The sequence below is a fragment of the Centrocercus urophasianus genome, unplaced genomic scaffold, assembly GCF_019232065.1.
Source record: "Centrocercus urophasianus isolate 14NV4802_14NV808 unplaced genomic scaffold, USGS_Curo_1.0 seq_16, whole genome shotgun sequence".
Lineage (NCBI taxonomy): Eukaryota > Metazoa > Chordata > Aves > Galliformes > Phasianidae > Centrocercus > Centrocercus urophasianus.
Genome location: NW_024884711.1, coordinates 23,203,945 through 23,221,075, shown reverse-complemented (window position 1 = coordinate 23,221,075; position 17,131 = coordinate 23,203,945). Strand labels below are relative to the sequence as shown.

General features: G+C 45.8%; 1 protein-coding gene across 1 annotated transcript in view; it reads left to right on the top strand.

The window, feature by feature from the left end:
- Nucleotides 1-14,244: 14,244 nt before the first annotated feature.
- The window catches only part of NXPH1 (neurexophilin 1), a 132,520-nt gene continuing 129,633 nt past the window's right edge, over nucleotides 14,245-17,131 (top strand). Inside the window, exon 1 of the mRNA XM_042817564.1 lies at nucleotides 14,245-14,298. Within this exon, the coding sequence (XP_042673498.1) occupies nucleotides 14,245-14,298 (54 nt within the window). The remainder of the gene's footprint in view (nucleotides 14,299-17,131) is intronic.

Sequence of the window (17,131 nt, the reverse complement as noted above, 5' to 3'; positions counted from 1 at the left end):
ATAACAGCACTTCCATTTCCTTTTACAGAAATTGGCATCTCTTGCCTTCTGAGAGCCCTAGTCACTCAGAGGCACCTAAACAGAAATTGCAACACAGAAAGGAAAGAGTAGCACCAGATTTTTTAACAACAGCGTCTAAATTTTTTCAATTTTCTTTTTTTTTTTTTTGGGGGGGGTGGGGGGGAATATAAGAACAAACAAACTGGTACATTTGCATTCAAAAGAGGTCTTTTCAGTCACTGCTGTTCAGCAAAAAATCACCAGGAGTATTTGTTTTTGCTTTTGTTTTTGCTTTTGTTTCAGCCCTCCTCTCTTGGGTAGACATCTACTTTTTGCAGTTCTGTTTTATGTGGGGAGGTTATGGAAGAGAAGGTGGAGCCCTTCATCTCCTCCTGTTCTCTTCCAGTAATTTACTGCAGTTTTGTCTGTTCTCCTTTAATCTAGGTTTTAAGCATGCAGTGCTGTTCACAGCCTTGAAGCCTTCTGGTTCAGTGAATCCCTTCTGAGTCACGGAGGCTTGTCCTGACAAGGACTGGACAGAGTGGTTCAAATGGTTTCTTCCAGTCAGATTTTCTACTTCTGGGCAGCTGTAGTTTAAGGACTGCTAGACAGACAAAAGCTTTGTTTAGACCAAAAGTCTATCTCTGGATGATAATGCAGAAGGAAAGTCTGTGATAACAGAATTTGCCAGCTTTGGGTAACCAGTAATTTAAACACTGGCTGACCTAGAGAGCAGCTGGACTATTGTCATCATTTAATAACACTTAATGCCTCTATCTATCATAAAGTTGTCTCTCTTTCCACAATCTCAGACGTGTAACCCGCACATCCTTTGGTGATGTGCTCAGGAATTCACTTACATCTTGACCTCCATTTTCCTTTAATAATACTTCTTTTTCAGTTCACTGGGTGAGAACTCTTGCACTGAGAAAAGTAGTACAAAAATCATCGCCTGCTTACTTTCTCCACATCATTTTCTTCTTTTGCTGTTGGTTTTACTAGGAGAGGAGCTTGGTTTTTAGAAACTTCCCTTACGTGGAAACTGTAGCACAGCAGAACATTTGTGAGTGGTGTCCTTATGATTTTTAACCTGCTCACTTCCTATCTTCAAAAAAATACTAAACAATTATTTGTCTCAATCACAATTTCCAATTTGTGATGGAATACAGAATTCCTAAGTTCAGTATTGATAACTATGTATAAAAATGGCGTCACCCTTAACATCTATGGCACTGATGTTGGTATACATTTTAGGTTATGAAATAGAGTTGATTGCTCAGCAGTTTAATATTCCTTTAGGACTCCTGAGTAAACATTATTGAGTCCTGGAACATGATTTGTTACGACTTATTTTATAATTTGTTTCAAAATATTTTCTAACATTTCAGTCTGAGACACATCATCATATTCTTCCCTTGTATGAAGTACTTCAGTACCTGAGCCTCCCCCGGATCCTCCACCATGAACACAAGTGGAAAAATTCATTAAACATTTCCAGCCTTATCATCCATGTGCACTCCTTTTACATCTTGATCATATATCTGCCTGACTAACTAGCTGGCAGGCTTTCTATTTCTGAGGTGTTTAAAGAGAGCTTTTTATGAAACATTTTTATGCCTTCAGCAAATAGTTCCTAAAAATATTTTGGGCTTCTTTGTGGTTTTCATGGTTTTCACTTTAACTTGCCAGGTTTTTTTTTTCTTCTTTTTTCCCTCACTTGGATTAAACTTCCTTTCTGTCATTTCTACATTTAAAAGTTTTCTCCATCCTGTTATTTACTCTAACTGACTTGTGATTTTGTTCCTTTTAAAGATTTCCTTTGATAGTTGTTACTGGCTTACTAAGAGACCTATGCTATGACATCTTAAAACAATTTCCACGCTATATAAAAATGTTTACCCTTTTGCCTGTTATATTTATTTTCCCCTTCCCCATATTACAGTATTTTAGGTAATTCTCTTTCTTGAAGTTAAAATCAGTTCATGTTAATTCTTTCAGCTCTTTTGCTCCTATGGGCATAGTCACTATGCATGCAGTGTGACAATATATTGCAACCCTTTTGCAGGTTGCTTTGAAGCAGGCCACTTAGAGCTAAGTCAGTCCTGGCTTTTTGTCTTGTGAAATCAAACTGCAAACAGAAGTGCGCAATGTCCAGAGCATAGGACACAGCAGGCACCTCTAACACCCTTCTGTACAGCAGTAGTCCCCTGGGACCTTTGAGTACCTCTAGGAAGATTCTTCTAATGTTTATCAGCTGTCTGGACTGGCTTTATCACCCACATATGATCTCATTCTTTCTCTGTACTGAAAGGGTTCTTCTTGATTTACCCACCAGTATCTGTGAGAAGAAGGGGGGAATATCTAAACTGAATAGAAATGAAGTATCCTCTTGGGGTATTTTGTTCAATGAGGAGAGAAAAGTCCTCAAATGTTACATGATTGTTCCTTACAGATACTTACAAATAAAGAGCCCTTGTTTTGTTTTTTTTTTTTGTTTGTTTGTTTTTTTCCCTAACTCCCTAACTATGGGCTGTAGACAAGGAATGGACTCTCCCAGTTAGTCTCTAAGAGCTTTCAGGTCTTATGTTTACTAATTACCTCCCAAAGCTTCAGATGTTCCAAACCCATTTCAGGATTCTTTGAAACTGGGCACTTAGAAGTTTGCCTGGAGCTCACTGTTCTGGAGCTGGGACTCAAGTCAAAAAGGGGACACCTGCTTTGTGTTAAAAGGTCTGGGAAAGACAGGTAATTGGATCTTTGATTAACCTTGGCATGTTATCATGGAAATGAGGCAATTCTATATCTAGGGACTGTCACTCATAAAATCCTTTCTTAATGGGAATCTTTGAGTCTTCTGAGGGACAGAGGGAAGAAAGGAAGGAGTTCATTCAGCACAGCAGTCAGGTGCCCCATGAAGTGAGATAGATGTCTTGCCAGAGCTATGAATTTGGTGAAGATGAATGTCATTCATTTGCTTAAAAAGAGGGGGAGTTATGACATTACAGAACAGAGGAAAGAACAGCAGCTTTTCCATAAATGTTGACTTTCTTTGAGTTTTATTAAAAAGTTACCTACAACTTTCTGGATGAATCAAAGACTTGGTTCTAGTTTGACTTTGCTTTCTGATATTGATTTCAAATATTCCAGAGAGCTTCAAAATCTAACCTTTTTACCTTTATTACTTTCTCAGCCACACTTTTAAGTGCATCGTTTCTGTGGTTCTGAGCATGGTACTTGAGTATTTCAGACTAAACTTTAATTCATTGCCTAAAAGAAGATGGTTTGTTTATTCTTCTTCTCCCTTTGATGTTGATAATGTCATGGTCCACAACAAACAGGTCCCCTTTGCATAAGAAACTGTTCAGATGCCTTCAGAAGTCCATCACTGTAACATGTGGCATATAAACAACTGGACAATTATCTGTGGCATCAGAAACTGGATTATCCGTATGCCTGAAAATTTAATCTCTATGGAGTACTTTCTTAACAATGCAATCTTGATTTCTTGTCCTTAGTGCAAGAGAATATATAGATATCCCCAGTATCCTATTGCTCAGGGAGCCCTTCTACTGGAGATGTTCAGTCCTCTTTGGATAGATGCTACCCTTAGACAAAACTTACTTTCTCTTTGGTAGCACACAGCCGAGACTGTGCTAAGATTTGTCTGTAAGTAGTGCTATTCTGTCACTCCAAGTTCTTTCAATGTGTCACATTTATCAGGGCCAGAATTGTGGTTGCCCTGAGCGTATCCCATCTGCTCAGAGGGCAGATAATTGTACAGGTGATACCTGTGCATTAAGTGAATCAAGCAGCTTCTGCTTTCCTTCTGCTCTCATTAGATACTTTGCTCCAAGCTTCTACAAAGGAGATAGTTAATTAAGGGTAATTAATCTTTGTGGTACTCAGCACTCAAACAGAAAACAAACAGCTACCTATTTATCACTTTCTTAGACCAGCTTTATACCTGATCCAGTTGAAGACTGCTAAATGTGTGATGTGTAATTCAAAGTCAGGATTTAAACTACCAGGTTTTACTAAATTTTAGTCAACAAGGGCTTAAATTGAACAAGTTCTAGAGCTGAACTCCATACATCTGTTTTATGTGAGTACACTCTGCCACGCTGGCAATGTTTCAAATTTAGCTGAACTTAAAGCCTAATTGAATTACATAATTCCTCCTGTCACCACACAGACTTAAATGCAATGCCCCTTAAAGAATAGGGACATATCGAGTCTATGAGTCTGACCTCTGGAACCCAAATTTACTCCTTCATTGTTTGAAACTAGCCAGCTTGGAAAAGTAGATTTAATTCTAAACAGTCTGCTGTTACTGCAGAGAAATTTTATACTGCATATCTGAATCTGGAGATATCAAAACCTGAGAAAACAGTGAATCCAAATCTGGCTGTGCACAAAGATGACTCTTTGGTTAGCATGTATTTGGCCAGGGATACTGTAGTCATTCATATTGAGACTGTCCTCCAGATCTGTAAAGACAAAATGAGATTTGCAAGGCTCAATTTAACTGGGGAGCTGGAGTGATCATGGCCACCTTGCTTTAACATTGCTGTTTAAATCAGGCTCCTGTCAGCATCTGATTGTCTCCTTAAATCTATGTGTGAATATAAAACCACGGACACATCTTCTACCCTCAACAAGAAGATGAATCTTCCAAAAAATGTGCTTCTTACAATTATGTTTTATGATCCTATTATCTTATGAGTGGTACAATACATAAGCTCAGCTCCTTTGAAAACGGCGTAATATATACTATCGACAGATGACATGAAACAACACATTTGTCAGCATACATCTACATGCAGTATAGGCTGGAAAGTAAAAGATGGCTCTGACAGTAGGTTAAATGGTTGATTCTCCAAATCAGGAATCCCAGTTTAAGACCTGTTACATAATACCTGACTGGCATTGAAATATAATTTTAGACATAATTATCCAGACATGATTTTGGTGCTGATGGACTATTCTGCTTTAGCAGCCTGGAGATTATTTTCATACCACAGTCTTTTGTAAGTTTTCTGCACTTTCATACTCCTGGACAACGAGCAACTAAATTCCCCTCAGCTTAATTTATGTCCTCTAAATGTCTTTGCCGTTGATTCAGGCCTTGTTTAACTGAAAACAGCAGCTTCTCTGTAGGATGTGGGGTGGTGAGTCAGCTTGGGAACTGGACTGTCTAGGCTATGAAATGCAGTGCACAGCACCAGTCTGAGCAGGAACCAGTTTGCACCTACTGCTAGAGTCACTGCCGTTGCTACTGACAGCCCTTTGTCTTGTATGCCCTTCCTTCTTGAAGATACACTTTTCCCATTTAAAGAGGATATGTCCATTTGGATATGAGTCTCTGAAATTGACCGGTTTTGTTTATGGATGATGTAGGTTTGTTCACTTCCAGGCTTAAGAAGCCCACTTAGCTGTTGGTAGAAATCCCTTATCGCTAAGGGGTTTATATCATAGACACATCTAAGAGCTCTGCTCAGGTACCATGATCACACTGTAAGAGTGAGCATCAGATTGCAGCAGCGGAAATCCTTATGGATTTAGAAAAGAAGTCTTCATGGTGAGAGCAGCAAAGCACTGGAATAGATGTGTGCATCATGGTGAAGTAGAAAAAGTGGTTTCATAGAATCATAGAATCAAAGAATCATAAAATCATAGAATAGCCAGGTTGAAATGGACCTCAAAGATCATCGAGTTTCAACTCCAAGCTATGTGCAGGGTTGCCAACCACCAGACCAGGCTGCCCAGAGCCACACTCAGCCTGGCCTTGAATGCCTCCAGGGATGGGGCATCCACAACCTCCTTGGGCAACCTGTTCCAGTGTGTCACCACCCTTCGTGTCAAAAACTTCCTCCTAATATCTAATCTAAACCTCCCGTCTCAGTTTAAAACCATTCCCCCTTGTCCTATCACTATCCACTCTCAAAAGTATATCCTTGGTGTTAAACCACATGGAATAGTCATGGAGCAATGTTAAAGCAGTTCTCACACATAGGAAAGCCTGTCTCAGAGTCTGTCTGCAGTAAGCTTTGGAGCATGTTTGAGTGATATCTGAATGTTGGCATTAAGAATGACAGGTGGAACTCCATACTGGCAAAAGCTGGAATTTTGTTCATGAGCAGAGCAAAATGTAGTTCAATACGTAAGATGAAAAGCACTCTGAATTTGTTATCTTAACTTGTGGACTGCTACAATTGGGTGTTTATGCTTGGTGAATGCGAAGTTTAATGTTGGATGCATTTTGCAGTCTTATGCTAAGCCACAAGGTGGCACTGGAAGATTGTAATAATCCATTGTAATTAACATTCTCCCCCCCCACGCCCCCCAGTCACCCCTACCCCCCTTCCCTCATAAATCTTATACAAAGAAAGAAGGATTTTTCACATTAAATGATGCAAACCATGGGAATTGGTTACTTCTCTTTCATCTGATTTTTGGCTTCACATCCCAATAATTTTTAGTAAAGTTTTCTCCAGAGTAAAATAGAAATGAATCTGTGTGCAGTACAGCCATTGCATCAGCACAACAAAATAACTCGACAAATCAACATGCCTTTGTGTTTAAACATGTATTCATTAATATTGGTGATCCTGTCAGCTGTCCCTCCTTTTGCAGCCAAGTATTCATACCTCAGCAGTAACTGCATGCAAAAGTAGGAATTTCATTTCCTCTGTAATTTCTTTGATACATTGCCTGAAGCTTTCACTCCCCTTGCAAAGCAAAGTGGAAAGCCTATTTCAGGTTTTCATCAAAGGCGAAAGTTCTTCCAAGATTTGTCCATTTCTAACAAAGATTTCACAACATTCTGTCCAAAACATCTTGAATTTTTCTCATAGAAAATGTAGGCTTAGATCAGCAAAAGCATTTGATTATTTTATGGTTGTTACAAGCTGAAATTTGACACATTTGCATGAAGTTTTGCAAAAGACATAACCCTTTCCCATAATCTCACATTTCTTTTATATTCCCTAAGTATAAAACAGCTAGACCCAATTCTAAGTTAAGTAGCAAGGTGAGCGGATGCCTGGCTGAAGGCCATCCTTTATACTTATGAACATCTGAAAGACACAAAACCATAATGAAGTCCAGAGGAATTCTGTTTTAACTTTTGTATACAAAGGAAAAAAAAAAAGAAAAGAAGAAGATAATGAGTGTGACTCAGAGAACCCTTCTAAATAATCAAAACCAAAGCTGTGCTAGGATCTTTTTTAGCCCAAATAACGGTAGTTACAAGGTAAGATCTTGTTCCTGAAGTGCATGCAGCCTTGTCTGGTTTTAAAGCTATCCCCTGCTGGCCTTAACATCTTGCTGTGTGAAGTCACCTCCTAGACGAGGGCTGAGACAAAACCTGTTTTTAGAAATTCTTGTCACTGCAAGAGGTATCTAAACAAGAATTCTTGTAAGGGCTTAACACTGCCTCTAAACTTTCATTTCTCTGACAAGGAGCAGACCGGTAGACTGAGTGTAGGTGTCTAAAACATGAAAAGTAGAAACTCCTGACTTGTTTCTTTATAGCTCACTTTGCCTTGCAAGACCAACTGCATGAAGCTAGGTCATTAGGGAAGATAAAATATCATCCTCGCTCAGATTCTGCAAACGATGAGTTCCCAGAAAAATCGGTATGGTGGTAGTTTACAAACGCTCTGCAAAGTAAAAACTGTCTGAAAGTGCTTAGAACTGCACATATCTCATTAAAAACTCACCCATGAGCCCGCTTCATCTTAGCTACTGTCTGTGGCAGCAGTATTTGGCATGAAGAGTCCCATATCTGAGCTCAGCTCTCAGGCTGTTTTAACTGAGGTAATCTACCCCTTTATCAGCTCTTTCCTTAGAAGAGAAGAAGGTTTATTTTGGATGTCAACAATTCTAGTCATTCACCATCTGTACTTTTCTTGAAGTCAACAGGACTGTGGGGCTTTTTACTGCAATGCAAAGGAACTGTAAAGAAGTGAGCCTGGAGCAGAGGAGTCAGGACTGCGCCAGGTGCTGCATGTTGAGCATATTTTCATGGTCTTGGCACAGAACTCAAGTGAGGGAGTGATGTGAAGAAGGAGCTGCCCTCAGAGCCTCTGAAAGTGCTGATGGAGGGGACAGCCTGGCATCCTGCCCTGCTTGTCTTCTAAAGCCACCACTCCATAGAGTAACAGGTAAATGCTGTCTTTGAGACTGGTAACCCGGCACTGCTGGAGTGTGATTGAGAAAAAATAGCAGATCAAAAGACATGAGAGGATCTTCCTTCAGTGACAGCAATGTTGTGTCATGGAGTTAATTCCTGCTTCAGGCACGTGTGGTATAGAACTGTGATGTTCTACCTTGCTCTCAGGTAGCAATTTTGCCTTTTCCTCTTCCTCTATGGAGTGGACTTTTGCCCCAAATGCTCTGAATTTGTACAAAGCACTTTCTGGACAAGCCTTGGAAAGCTGTGATCTCCCAGGAACAGCTGCTATAACAGTGCCCTCAGCTGCAACTGTCCATCCTTCCTCTGGCCCTCCCAGAAGTCCAATAACCTTCAAATCTTCCCCACTTTATTCCTCACCAGCACACAGAAAGCAAAGACTGATGGCATCATAGAGTCTTTCCTCCATCAATTTCTACTTCAAGACAATTTAACTCTGCCATATTTTCACTCTCTCACATAAAGATTTCTAGCTGACATTATCTACGTTGCATTATCATGCAGTTAAAAATACATGCAGAAAAATTTTAATAAAACTTTTGTTATCAGGTTTTGTGATTTCAACAATTGTTGCTATCAGCTAATAATCCCTTGAGTGGCCATCGTGAAGTATTCCAATAATTGGATTTTAATTAAGAAATTCACTTAGTCCTACAGAATTTTAGAAATCTAATTACGTCTCTAGGAAAATCACCCAAGTTGTGGCATTTTTTGGACATTGTTACTCTTTGTTCAGTACAGACTCATTCCAATATACTTTTAATTATTATTTTCTTCTTTTTTTCTTTTCTTATGATTATTATTAAAACTCTATTTCCTGTGTTGCTACTGTAGAAATTGTCAAGATTTAATGGATGAAATAAACACGGAATACAAATAGAAATCTCTATTATATGTATTGTGTTAGAAAAGAAGCTCTCCATGCAAAGAAGATTAGAAAGCTTTTTTTACTTACTGTATTTATGATCTTGAGATTTTTTTTCCTGTGGATTTAAAGGCATTATTAATAGGTTGGTAGATAAACTTGGCTATAACTTTTATTCTTATAGACAATAGTTTATGTCTCACCTCATCTCAAGTATTTTGGGAAAAATCCTGAGTGTGCACAGAGTGTCACCTGTAATTAGCCCAATGAAGCCTGTAGGCTTGGTCATATTTATATCACAGAAGCATTGAGTGATCCAGACACTACTGTTAGTACATTACCTTTTAGTCATCTTTGATGCTGCATGCCACATCTCACTCCAGCATTTCATGATTCCTCCTGACATAGTGACAGGAAAAACAATTAAGAACACCATGAATTCAAGGTGTTTCCATTGAGGTGATTGGAGTATCCCTGTATTTTTCCATATGGAATACAGAGTAGCATCACTTTATGGTACGTTTTAGTAAGTAGGCAGGAATCAATGTAATAAAAATAGAAGTCTCACAGAGATTTTTTAAAAAATATTTGGATGTACAAATAAAATATACAGTCATATTATGACCTTGAAGGAATGGAATAAAATGTGGCAAAGGATCTGTTTGTAGTATTTATACTGACAATAAAAATACTCTGAACATGAAGATTTCCTTGAAACCAAACAAAATCTATTGAAATTGTGAAGAGGGGAAGGGATAAGAAGTGAAGGTCTGATGAATGAATGGTTGGCAGCATGAAGAACATTTCAGTAAGATTATTTACATGAGTGATATGAGGCATCTGGCCCATATACTGTATAGTACAAATATAGAAAAGCTGTGGAGGCCATAATCTGTCACTGTTGTGTATATGCAACTCTAGTTGAATTCAACGGTACTTCAGTGTGCATATAGATGAGATGATATTTGCTCACTGCACAGGCTGATTTTTTTATTTATTTAAAGGCAGTAATTGCTAACATTTTGTGTATCCTTTAAAGAGATGGGACAAAGCTTTTATAAACGTTAACCAAACCAAAATTCCCAACCCAGGCATTGGTTGTAACACTGAAACACTGAGAAAAATCTGGTTGAGGGCAGACTGCAAAATTGTTTGAGCTGCATCAGGTTTTTGCCTTTTTGGGCTTGCTTCATCACTCAGTACTCCAGCCCATCTTGGCTTCTTTGCTTTATTTTCTTTTTATGTATACACATATATATATATACATACATTCATACATATATATAAAGGATTATTTCCAAAAGAAGATACTTAGGCTCTTCGAATTGTATTGCATGACATCCAGATCTACTGACTGCTTTCATGTATAATGTGCAGGTGGGTTAGCTACATCGCACAGCAGGTTTAGCCCAGTCATTTGATATTTATCATTACAGCACTGTGTGTTCCTCTAGTGCCTCAAGCAATTAAATCATGTGCCCATCTTCTGTTGGAACCTCCAGCAATTATTAATCACTTGCCATTGTCTTCAGATTTTCCGCTTGTGACCCTTTCAGTTCTGAAAGCTGGGAAGCTTTCTTCGCAATAACAGGGAAGCTACCTAAAGGTCAGAATATATTTCAAAGCTTTAAAAGTAGTCCAATTGCATTTTAAAGTCTAATTGGACTTTTTAAAAGTCCATTAGTAAACCCAGAATTTGTGATTCTTTAAAACCTCACCGGCTGACACCACCTTGCTGGGGACCTTGTTGCTAGGATTGCAGTATCCAAATGGTTAGAATTAAAATTAACTTTTAAAAATCTAATATTTCACTTAAGCTGCTCTGCCAATATTACAGATTCAGATAAAAGTCAAATGACCATGTCGAAAAATCCTAAATGTCAGATAAGCAGTGCCATTCCCTTTGAAAAAGTATCACAGGTTAACAGCTGGAATCCTTTGAAACCCAATTTATGATTTTTTTATTTTTTATTTTTTAGCAGAAAAGACCAATCAAAAACGATCATTCTTGCTTCTTTCTTTTGGAGTGACAACAGAGGGGAGCGATCCAACTGGCCTTTCTGAAGGAAAGTTTGATTTCTCTGTAGTTAAGGAGCTCAGGTGGGGATGTCAGCTGAAGTGAGAAAGCCCACAGTGAAGTGTTGGTCAGTCCCTGCCTGTTAGGAAATGGATTCATTCCCTCTTAAGACCTTTACCTCAAGAGACTTCTGATGCCTCAGGTAGACAACATACGGGCTTGTTCACAGTAGACCTTGCTGAGTTTCCAGGGGGAGGGGATTTCAGTGAGCTGAAATAAAGAGGAGCCACACTTATGATTTCAATGGAGCCCCAGGGTTCTACTGCAGAGCTCACCCAACTGGGATACAGGATCTAGGGGAGAAAGACTGCAGAGACCTAAATTCACCCAGACAAAAGAAGAATTCCTCTCCAAGGTCTACTTCCATACCACCTCTGATATGAAGACACTAATGATCCAGTCTTGGAGAGGTTGAATCAAGCTGTGCAGGCTGCAGGAAAGAGCCGCCTTGGAGGAAGCTGTATGTTCCTCAGCAACATGCCCCTGGCAATCAGTCAGACTTCGTGTTTGCTCCTCCTGTTCAACATGAACCTGGCAGTCTCACATCTAAGGTAAGAGTAACCATGCTGGGTCTACATGCATAAAAGCTGCATCTTGCAAAGACCCATAGAGTAGATAGTCCGTGAGCTCCACTCAGCTGATGGCAAGTTTGTTCTGTGCTAAGAGAGGACCATTTCTCTTTCTACCTATAGATTGTGTACTAAATGCAGACAAAGCCTCTCAACTTATAAGAAAATAGGAGTGGAAAAGATAGGAAGGTGGTAGTTAGCAGTAAGGATAAGTCAGCTGTGATTTTTGATTTGTTACACCTTTGAAACAAGAAGTCCCCAGGCTGCTGGAGCCCACATGGTATTGCAGGGGCTGTCTGAGGGGCAGGATGACAGCAGGATTCCTTGCAGGCTGCATGCTTCTGTTCAAAGCCGTGACGTGAGCGTCCCACATGTCTGACAGGGCTGGTGCTGGAGCCATATGGAAATGTCCGTCTTCCAGGTGTCTGGAGAAGGAATGGCCATGGGGGGAACTATGGTGCTGCCCTTCCAGAGGGGATTCACCACCTTGCCCACTCCCCTTCTATGTTAGTATTCCAAACTCAGGGCCCGAGATTAAAACAGCATTTTACAATCGGTCCTCAAGCCTCAGATTGCAAATGCTAAGTACAAGGACATGCTCTGAGAGAAGCAAGGATTTGGCAGGACAGCTGAAGTCCTCCCTCCCTCCAGTTGCCCGCTCCGTGCAGCATGCTGGCTTGCTTCTTGGTTCCCCTTTGGGAGGTGATAAATCTGAGCTTTGCTATCGAGGCTGGGGATCTGGGAAGGCTGCCCTGTGCTGTTGGTGTCCTCCCCTTCACCCTGTCCCAATGTCACATTGGTAAGACACGGGCTGGAGAAAGGAGGAGGGGGAGGGGGGGAAGTGGGGGATGTGGAAGAGGGCAGGAAAAGAACCCGGAGGACTTGTGAAGAAGAAGGAAAGCAAGGTCGATGAGACCTTTCTCCTTGCATGACAAACGGCGGGATTCGCCGCAGCACCGGGCAGGGATGCGCCTTCCAGCCTCGCTCCGAGGGTCTGCCCAGCCACAGGTTTCTGCCGGCGGGGGGAAACCGTCCCTTTAATCCCGGAGCTCGGCTCCCGCAGCCGTCACCCAGATCGGTCTGCGGGCTGAGCGGCTCCGCGGCCGCACGGGACACCCCCGCGGGTAGAGGAAAAACTGAAAGGAAAGAGAAGAGGCCGAGGAGCTCCGCAGGCGCCGGGCAGGGCAGCAGCGCGGCGGGCAGCGCGGGCGCGGCAGGCAGCTCACGGCTCGCTCGGGGAAGGCTCTGCTTCATCACCCCGTGCAGAAGAGAGGATGGGACGCCGCTGAACTCCCCTTCCTCCCTCCTCCCTTCCCCCTCCGCCGAACCAGCCTCCCCCTCCTCCCCCCTCCGCCGCTCTTTCTCACTCCCCAAGCAGTGAGGCTCGGACAGCGCTCGGCTCCGGCGCTTTATTTTAAGATGATCGGCCAAGGTCTTTGCAGATAGATTTTATCGGAAGTTAAACAGCGGGCGCTCGCCGCTCCCTAGCCAATAAGTCATTTCTAATAGAGACAAATCGCCCTGGACGCCCCGGAGCGCCGCTGCCGCCGCTCCTGCCCGCGCCCCCCACCGAAAGCGAGCGGGCAGCCGGGGCAGCTCCCTCCTCCCGTAAGTGTCCTCCTGCTCGGCGGAGCCGTGCGCGACTGTGCGCGGAGAAGGGGAGGCGGAGGGGGGGGAGAGCCCGCCGACCGCCCCGCCAGTGCCTGCGCCGGATGCCCAGCGGCCGCGGGACAGCCCGGCGCGGAGCGCGGCGAGGAGATGCGCAGGGGCGGGGGGCTGCGCCGCGGCGCTCGGCCCCTCTAGGCTCGCCCATGGAGCGCCCCGCGGAGCCGTCGGATCCCCCATGCCGTACGTATCCCCGCCGCGGCCCCCCCGCGGGGTGCGGGGCAGGAGGAGGGCTGGGGCCGGGGCTGGGGGGCAGCGCCCGTCGGGGCGCTCCGGGGCGCGGACCCGACACTGAGCGAGGCACGGAGAGGCGAGAGGAGGGAGGTGGGCGCTTGGGCGTGGGGGGTCGCGGAGCTGTCCGGTGGGCCCGGCGATGAAGCTCTTCGCCCACGGGGAGCAGCCAGTGCCCCGCTCCCCTCACCTCCTGTCCTTGTCCATGTGCCGGCCCCCGCCGAGGGCGGGCGAGCAGGGCTGGCGATGGCATCCCCGGGCCGTCCCGGCCGCACTACGGGGCTCCCCAGCCCGGCTCCGACGCGGGGAGCGCAGCCGCCGGGCGCTCCGCAGCCAGCCCGGACCGGGAGGTCACTTCGCTCTGCCGCCGGATTAATTAGATTTTAATCGTTTTCCGTTCCCTCCACCCCCATCCACACACCCCGTCTCCTTCTTCTCCCCCGCCCCCCCCTTTCCTACACACCTCTCATCCCCCCTTGTCTCGAGCCTAACGTTGCCTTGTGGTCATGAGGTCTATAATTTCATTTTTGTCTAGGCTGGTGAGAGCTCCGCTTGTTCCGTAAAGTGGATGTCAGGTGGATCTATGTTCTGCGGGGAACAAAGAGGCAGCGAAGGCAGCGCGGGGGAAGTTTGAGCGGCGAGGATGCAGGCTGTGTACTGGTGCGCGGTCCTCCTGCTGCAGCCCACCTTCTACTTGGTGAGTGCACGGGCCGGCAGCGGGGAGCGCCGGAGAACCAACAAACTCACGGCAGCTGTCGGCAGCCCGCGGCCGGGCAGGGCCGGAGGGGAGCGGGGCTCTGTGGGAGGCTTCCGGCGGAGGAGCGGAGGGCACGGCCGGAACTTCTCGTCCCCGGGGAAGGGACGCGCAGCCGGAGGGCAGAGGGCGCAGGGTCCAGGTGCCAGGCTCCCGGTGCCTGAGGGGCTGCCGCGAGGCTTCCATTGGGGCTCGGGACCGGAGCAACTTCGTGCCCCACCTCTCCGCAGCCCCGGCGCCGGCACAGCGAGTGCCCCCGCATGAAGCGCCGCTGAGTTCCGTGGCGAACCTCCTTTAGGGTTCTCGGGGGAACGCGGGTACACAGAGGCGTTATCTCCGTTAGCGCACACTTGGCTCCCTTCGCAATCGCGAGGAACAAAACCGGGCAGGCTGCTCCCTGCAGCCCGCGCCGCTGCCTGCGGTGCTTTCAGCGAGCGAACGCCGGGCGTTAGTTCATCCCTGGGGCGGAGGGGATGGAAGAGACCCTCGGCCAGCGGCAGCCGCCGAAGCACCCCGACTCCCGTGCGCGGGAGGCTCCAGCCGCGGCTCCGGCGGCGGCTGCGGGGCGGCGGGGGCGGGGGCGGCGGCGCTCCCCGTTCCACGTCTGCCTGCGTTGGCGCTCCCGCGCCGCATGGGGGCGCTGCGGCGCAGCGCTGCGCGGCTCAGCCGCCGCTGGGCAGCCAATCGCGGGCGGGCGCGGGGCTCGGCGGGTCCGCGCGCTCTTCTCCCGCGGCCGCGCAGCTCTGGGGCCCGCGCCCGTCCCGCGCCCTCCCGCCGCCCTGCATCCCCAGGCGTCGCCTCCCGCCGGTTGTGTGGAGGAGGGATGGGGAGAGCCGGGAAAAACGCGCGCGGCGAACAATCCATCAAAGAACCGGAGCGAGATCGATACGTCGTGTTAAATTTTAAATGTGTTTGCTGGCAGTTAAACTGCTCTCGACTCATTACAACAACAGCGCTGGATTTATTCTAATGCGCCGCAGTCTGAACAACAAGCGCATTAATTCTCCTTTAATTGTAAACTGGGAGCATTTGAAAACCATTCAGTGTGCAAATTATGCTGATTCAATTACCGTTTAGTTACAGACTTCATTACCTGAATGCTTTTTTTTTTTTTTTTTTTTTTTTTCGGGCTTGGCATCAGTGAGCAAAGGAGACGATATGTATATATATTTAGTTTCCTTTGAAACAATGAGAATATGGGAAAAAAAAAAATCTGGAATAAAAGGCAAAAGGGGGGAGGGGAGATGCGCTCCTCGGCCGGAACATCCAGGGGGGTGCGGAGTGTTTCTCCGTCCCATCGGCTCCTCTCCCTCTCTCCGTCGGTCCCCACTTGGAGATGCCGGCCCCTCTCTCCCCTCTCTGCATTCAGGAGTCAGTCGGAAAGTTCGCGTTGGGCCCTCGCAGTGATAAAGTGATCGCGTGGAAGCGCCGAGTTCTTCCCGCAGCGCCACGCAGCAGCGCTCGGTGTTCTCCCTCTGCTTGGACTCAGTTCGGAACTAGATTGCCGGTGCCCAGCCTGTTAGGAAGGGTAAACGAAATGACGACGTAATCAGCTTCCCACTGAGTTTGTGGCAGGACGTCTGTGGGCGAGAGGACAGCCGTCCCCCCTTCCCGAACCCGGCGGCATTCAGCGAACGCCCCGAGCTTCCCCGTTACAGCACTGCCACTGTGTGACCCCCCCGACCCGGCGAACTGCTCTGCTCTTCTTCCACCGTTCAACCTTTTCCTGAAATCTTAGGGGAAAAAAAAAAAAAAAAAAGAAAAAAAAAGAAAAGACAGAGAAGTGCTTCTGCTTTCCCTCCCTCCTTTTAATAGAGCCGTATGCCATTCCGCCTTATTGCCTGGGATTTATAGAGGTCACAGCTGACCGCAATGAGTGGGAATTTTGCTTGGCTGTATTATGCTTATTGATAAGAACATTAAGTAGCCTGTGCAAGACATGTGTTTTCTCCTTGTTCTGAGCTACACGGTGTAGTGCAAATATTGCATTTGATTTGCACAGGGAGCGCGCTGCCTTTGGCCTAAACGGGTGGCTCTGTATTTATGCGGTAGAATTAGGAGTTAATCTCCACGGGCCACAGTGATTTTGTTCCTTCAGATTTAGATAGCTGCACAAAGTGTTCAAAATGCCACACTCGGATGGATTTACCCCGAGACACCTCGCTGTCCTTTCCAAAGCTTCTCGGTGGTATTCTAATGAGTAATGTTTTCTCAGCTATCAGTGCTGTGCCCAGCTCAAAACTGTCATTGAGGAAGCGTGCAAATATTTAGAGAGAAAAGACCGCTTGGAGACTGGAGACTTTTTTCCCTTCTTTTTTGGGTTTCATTTCTGTCTGTACATAAGGACACCGGCGTCCTACACTATTCCTTTCATTGAAACCTTCTTGCTTAATTCCCACTTAGCTGATGGTGAATTTTCTTCCTGACACCACGGCAAACCAAAACTCCAGGTTGTCTTTCCCAGCTTTTATTTCCTTCTTCCTTACTTTCTTCTTCCCGGGGTAGAAGCAACATGCAGAGGTGACTACAAAACGCACAGCAAAGCTGCTGGTAAAGCCGGCAAAGCTCCCAACCACTTGTTTCTCGGCGGGCCACCTCCGGAACGGGCCAAAAGGCCGAGGCAGACCGTTCCCGCAGGCTGCACGGAGCCACTCGGTGCTAGCGGGGCCCGGCGGGTTCTCGGCAGGGGCAGCTCTGGCCCCGTCTGCCGCCCGCAGCGCGACATCCCGCACCGCCCGCTGCTTGCGGGCCCCGCCGCGCTCCTGGCTCTGCTACA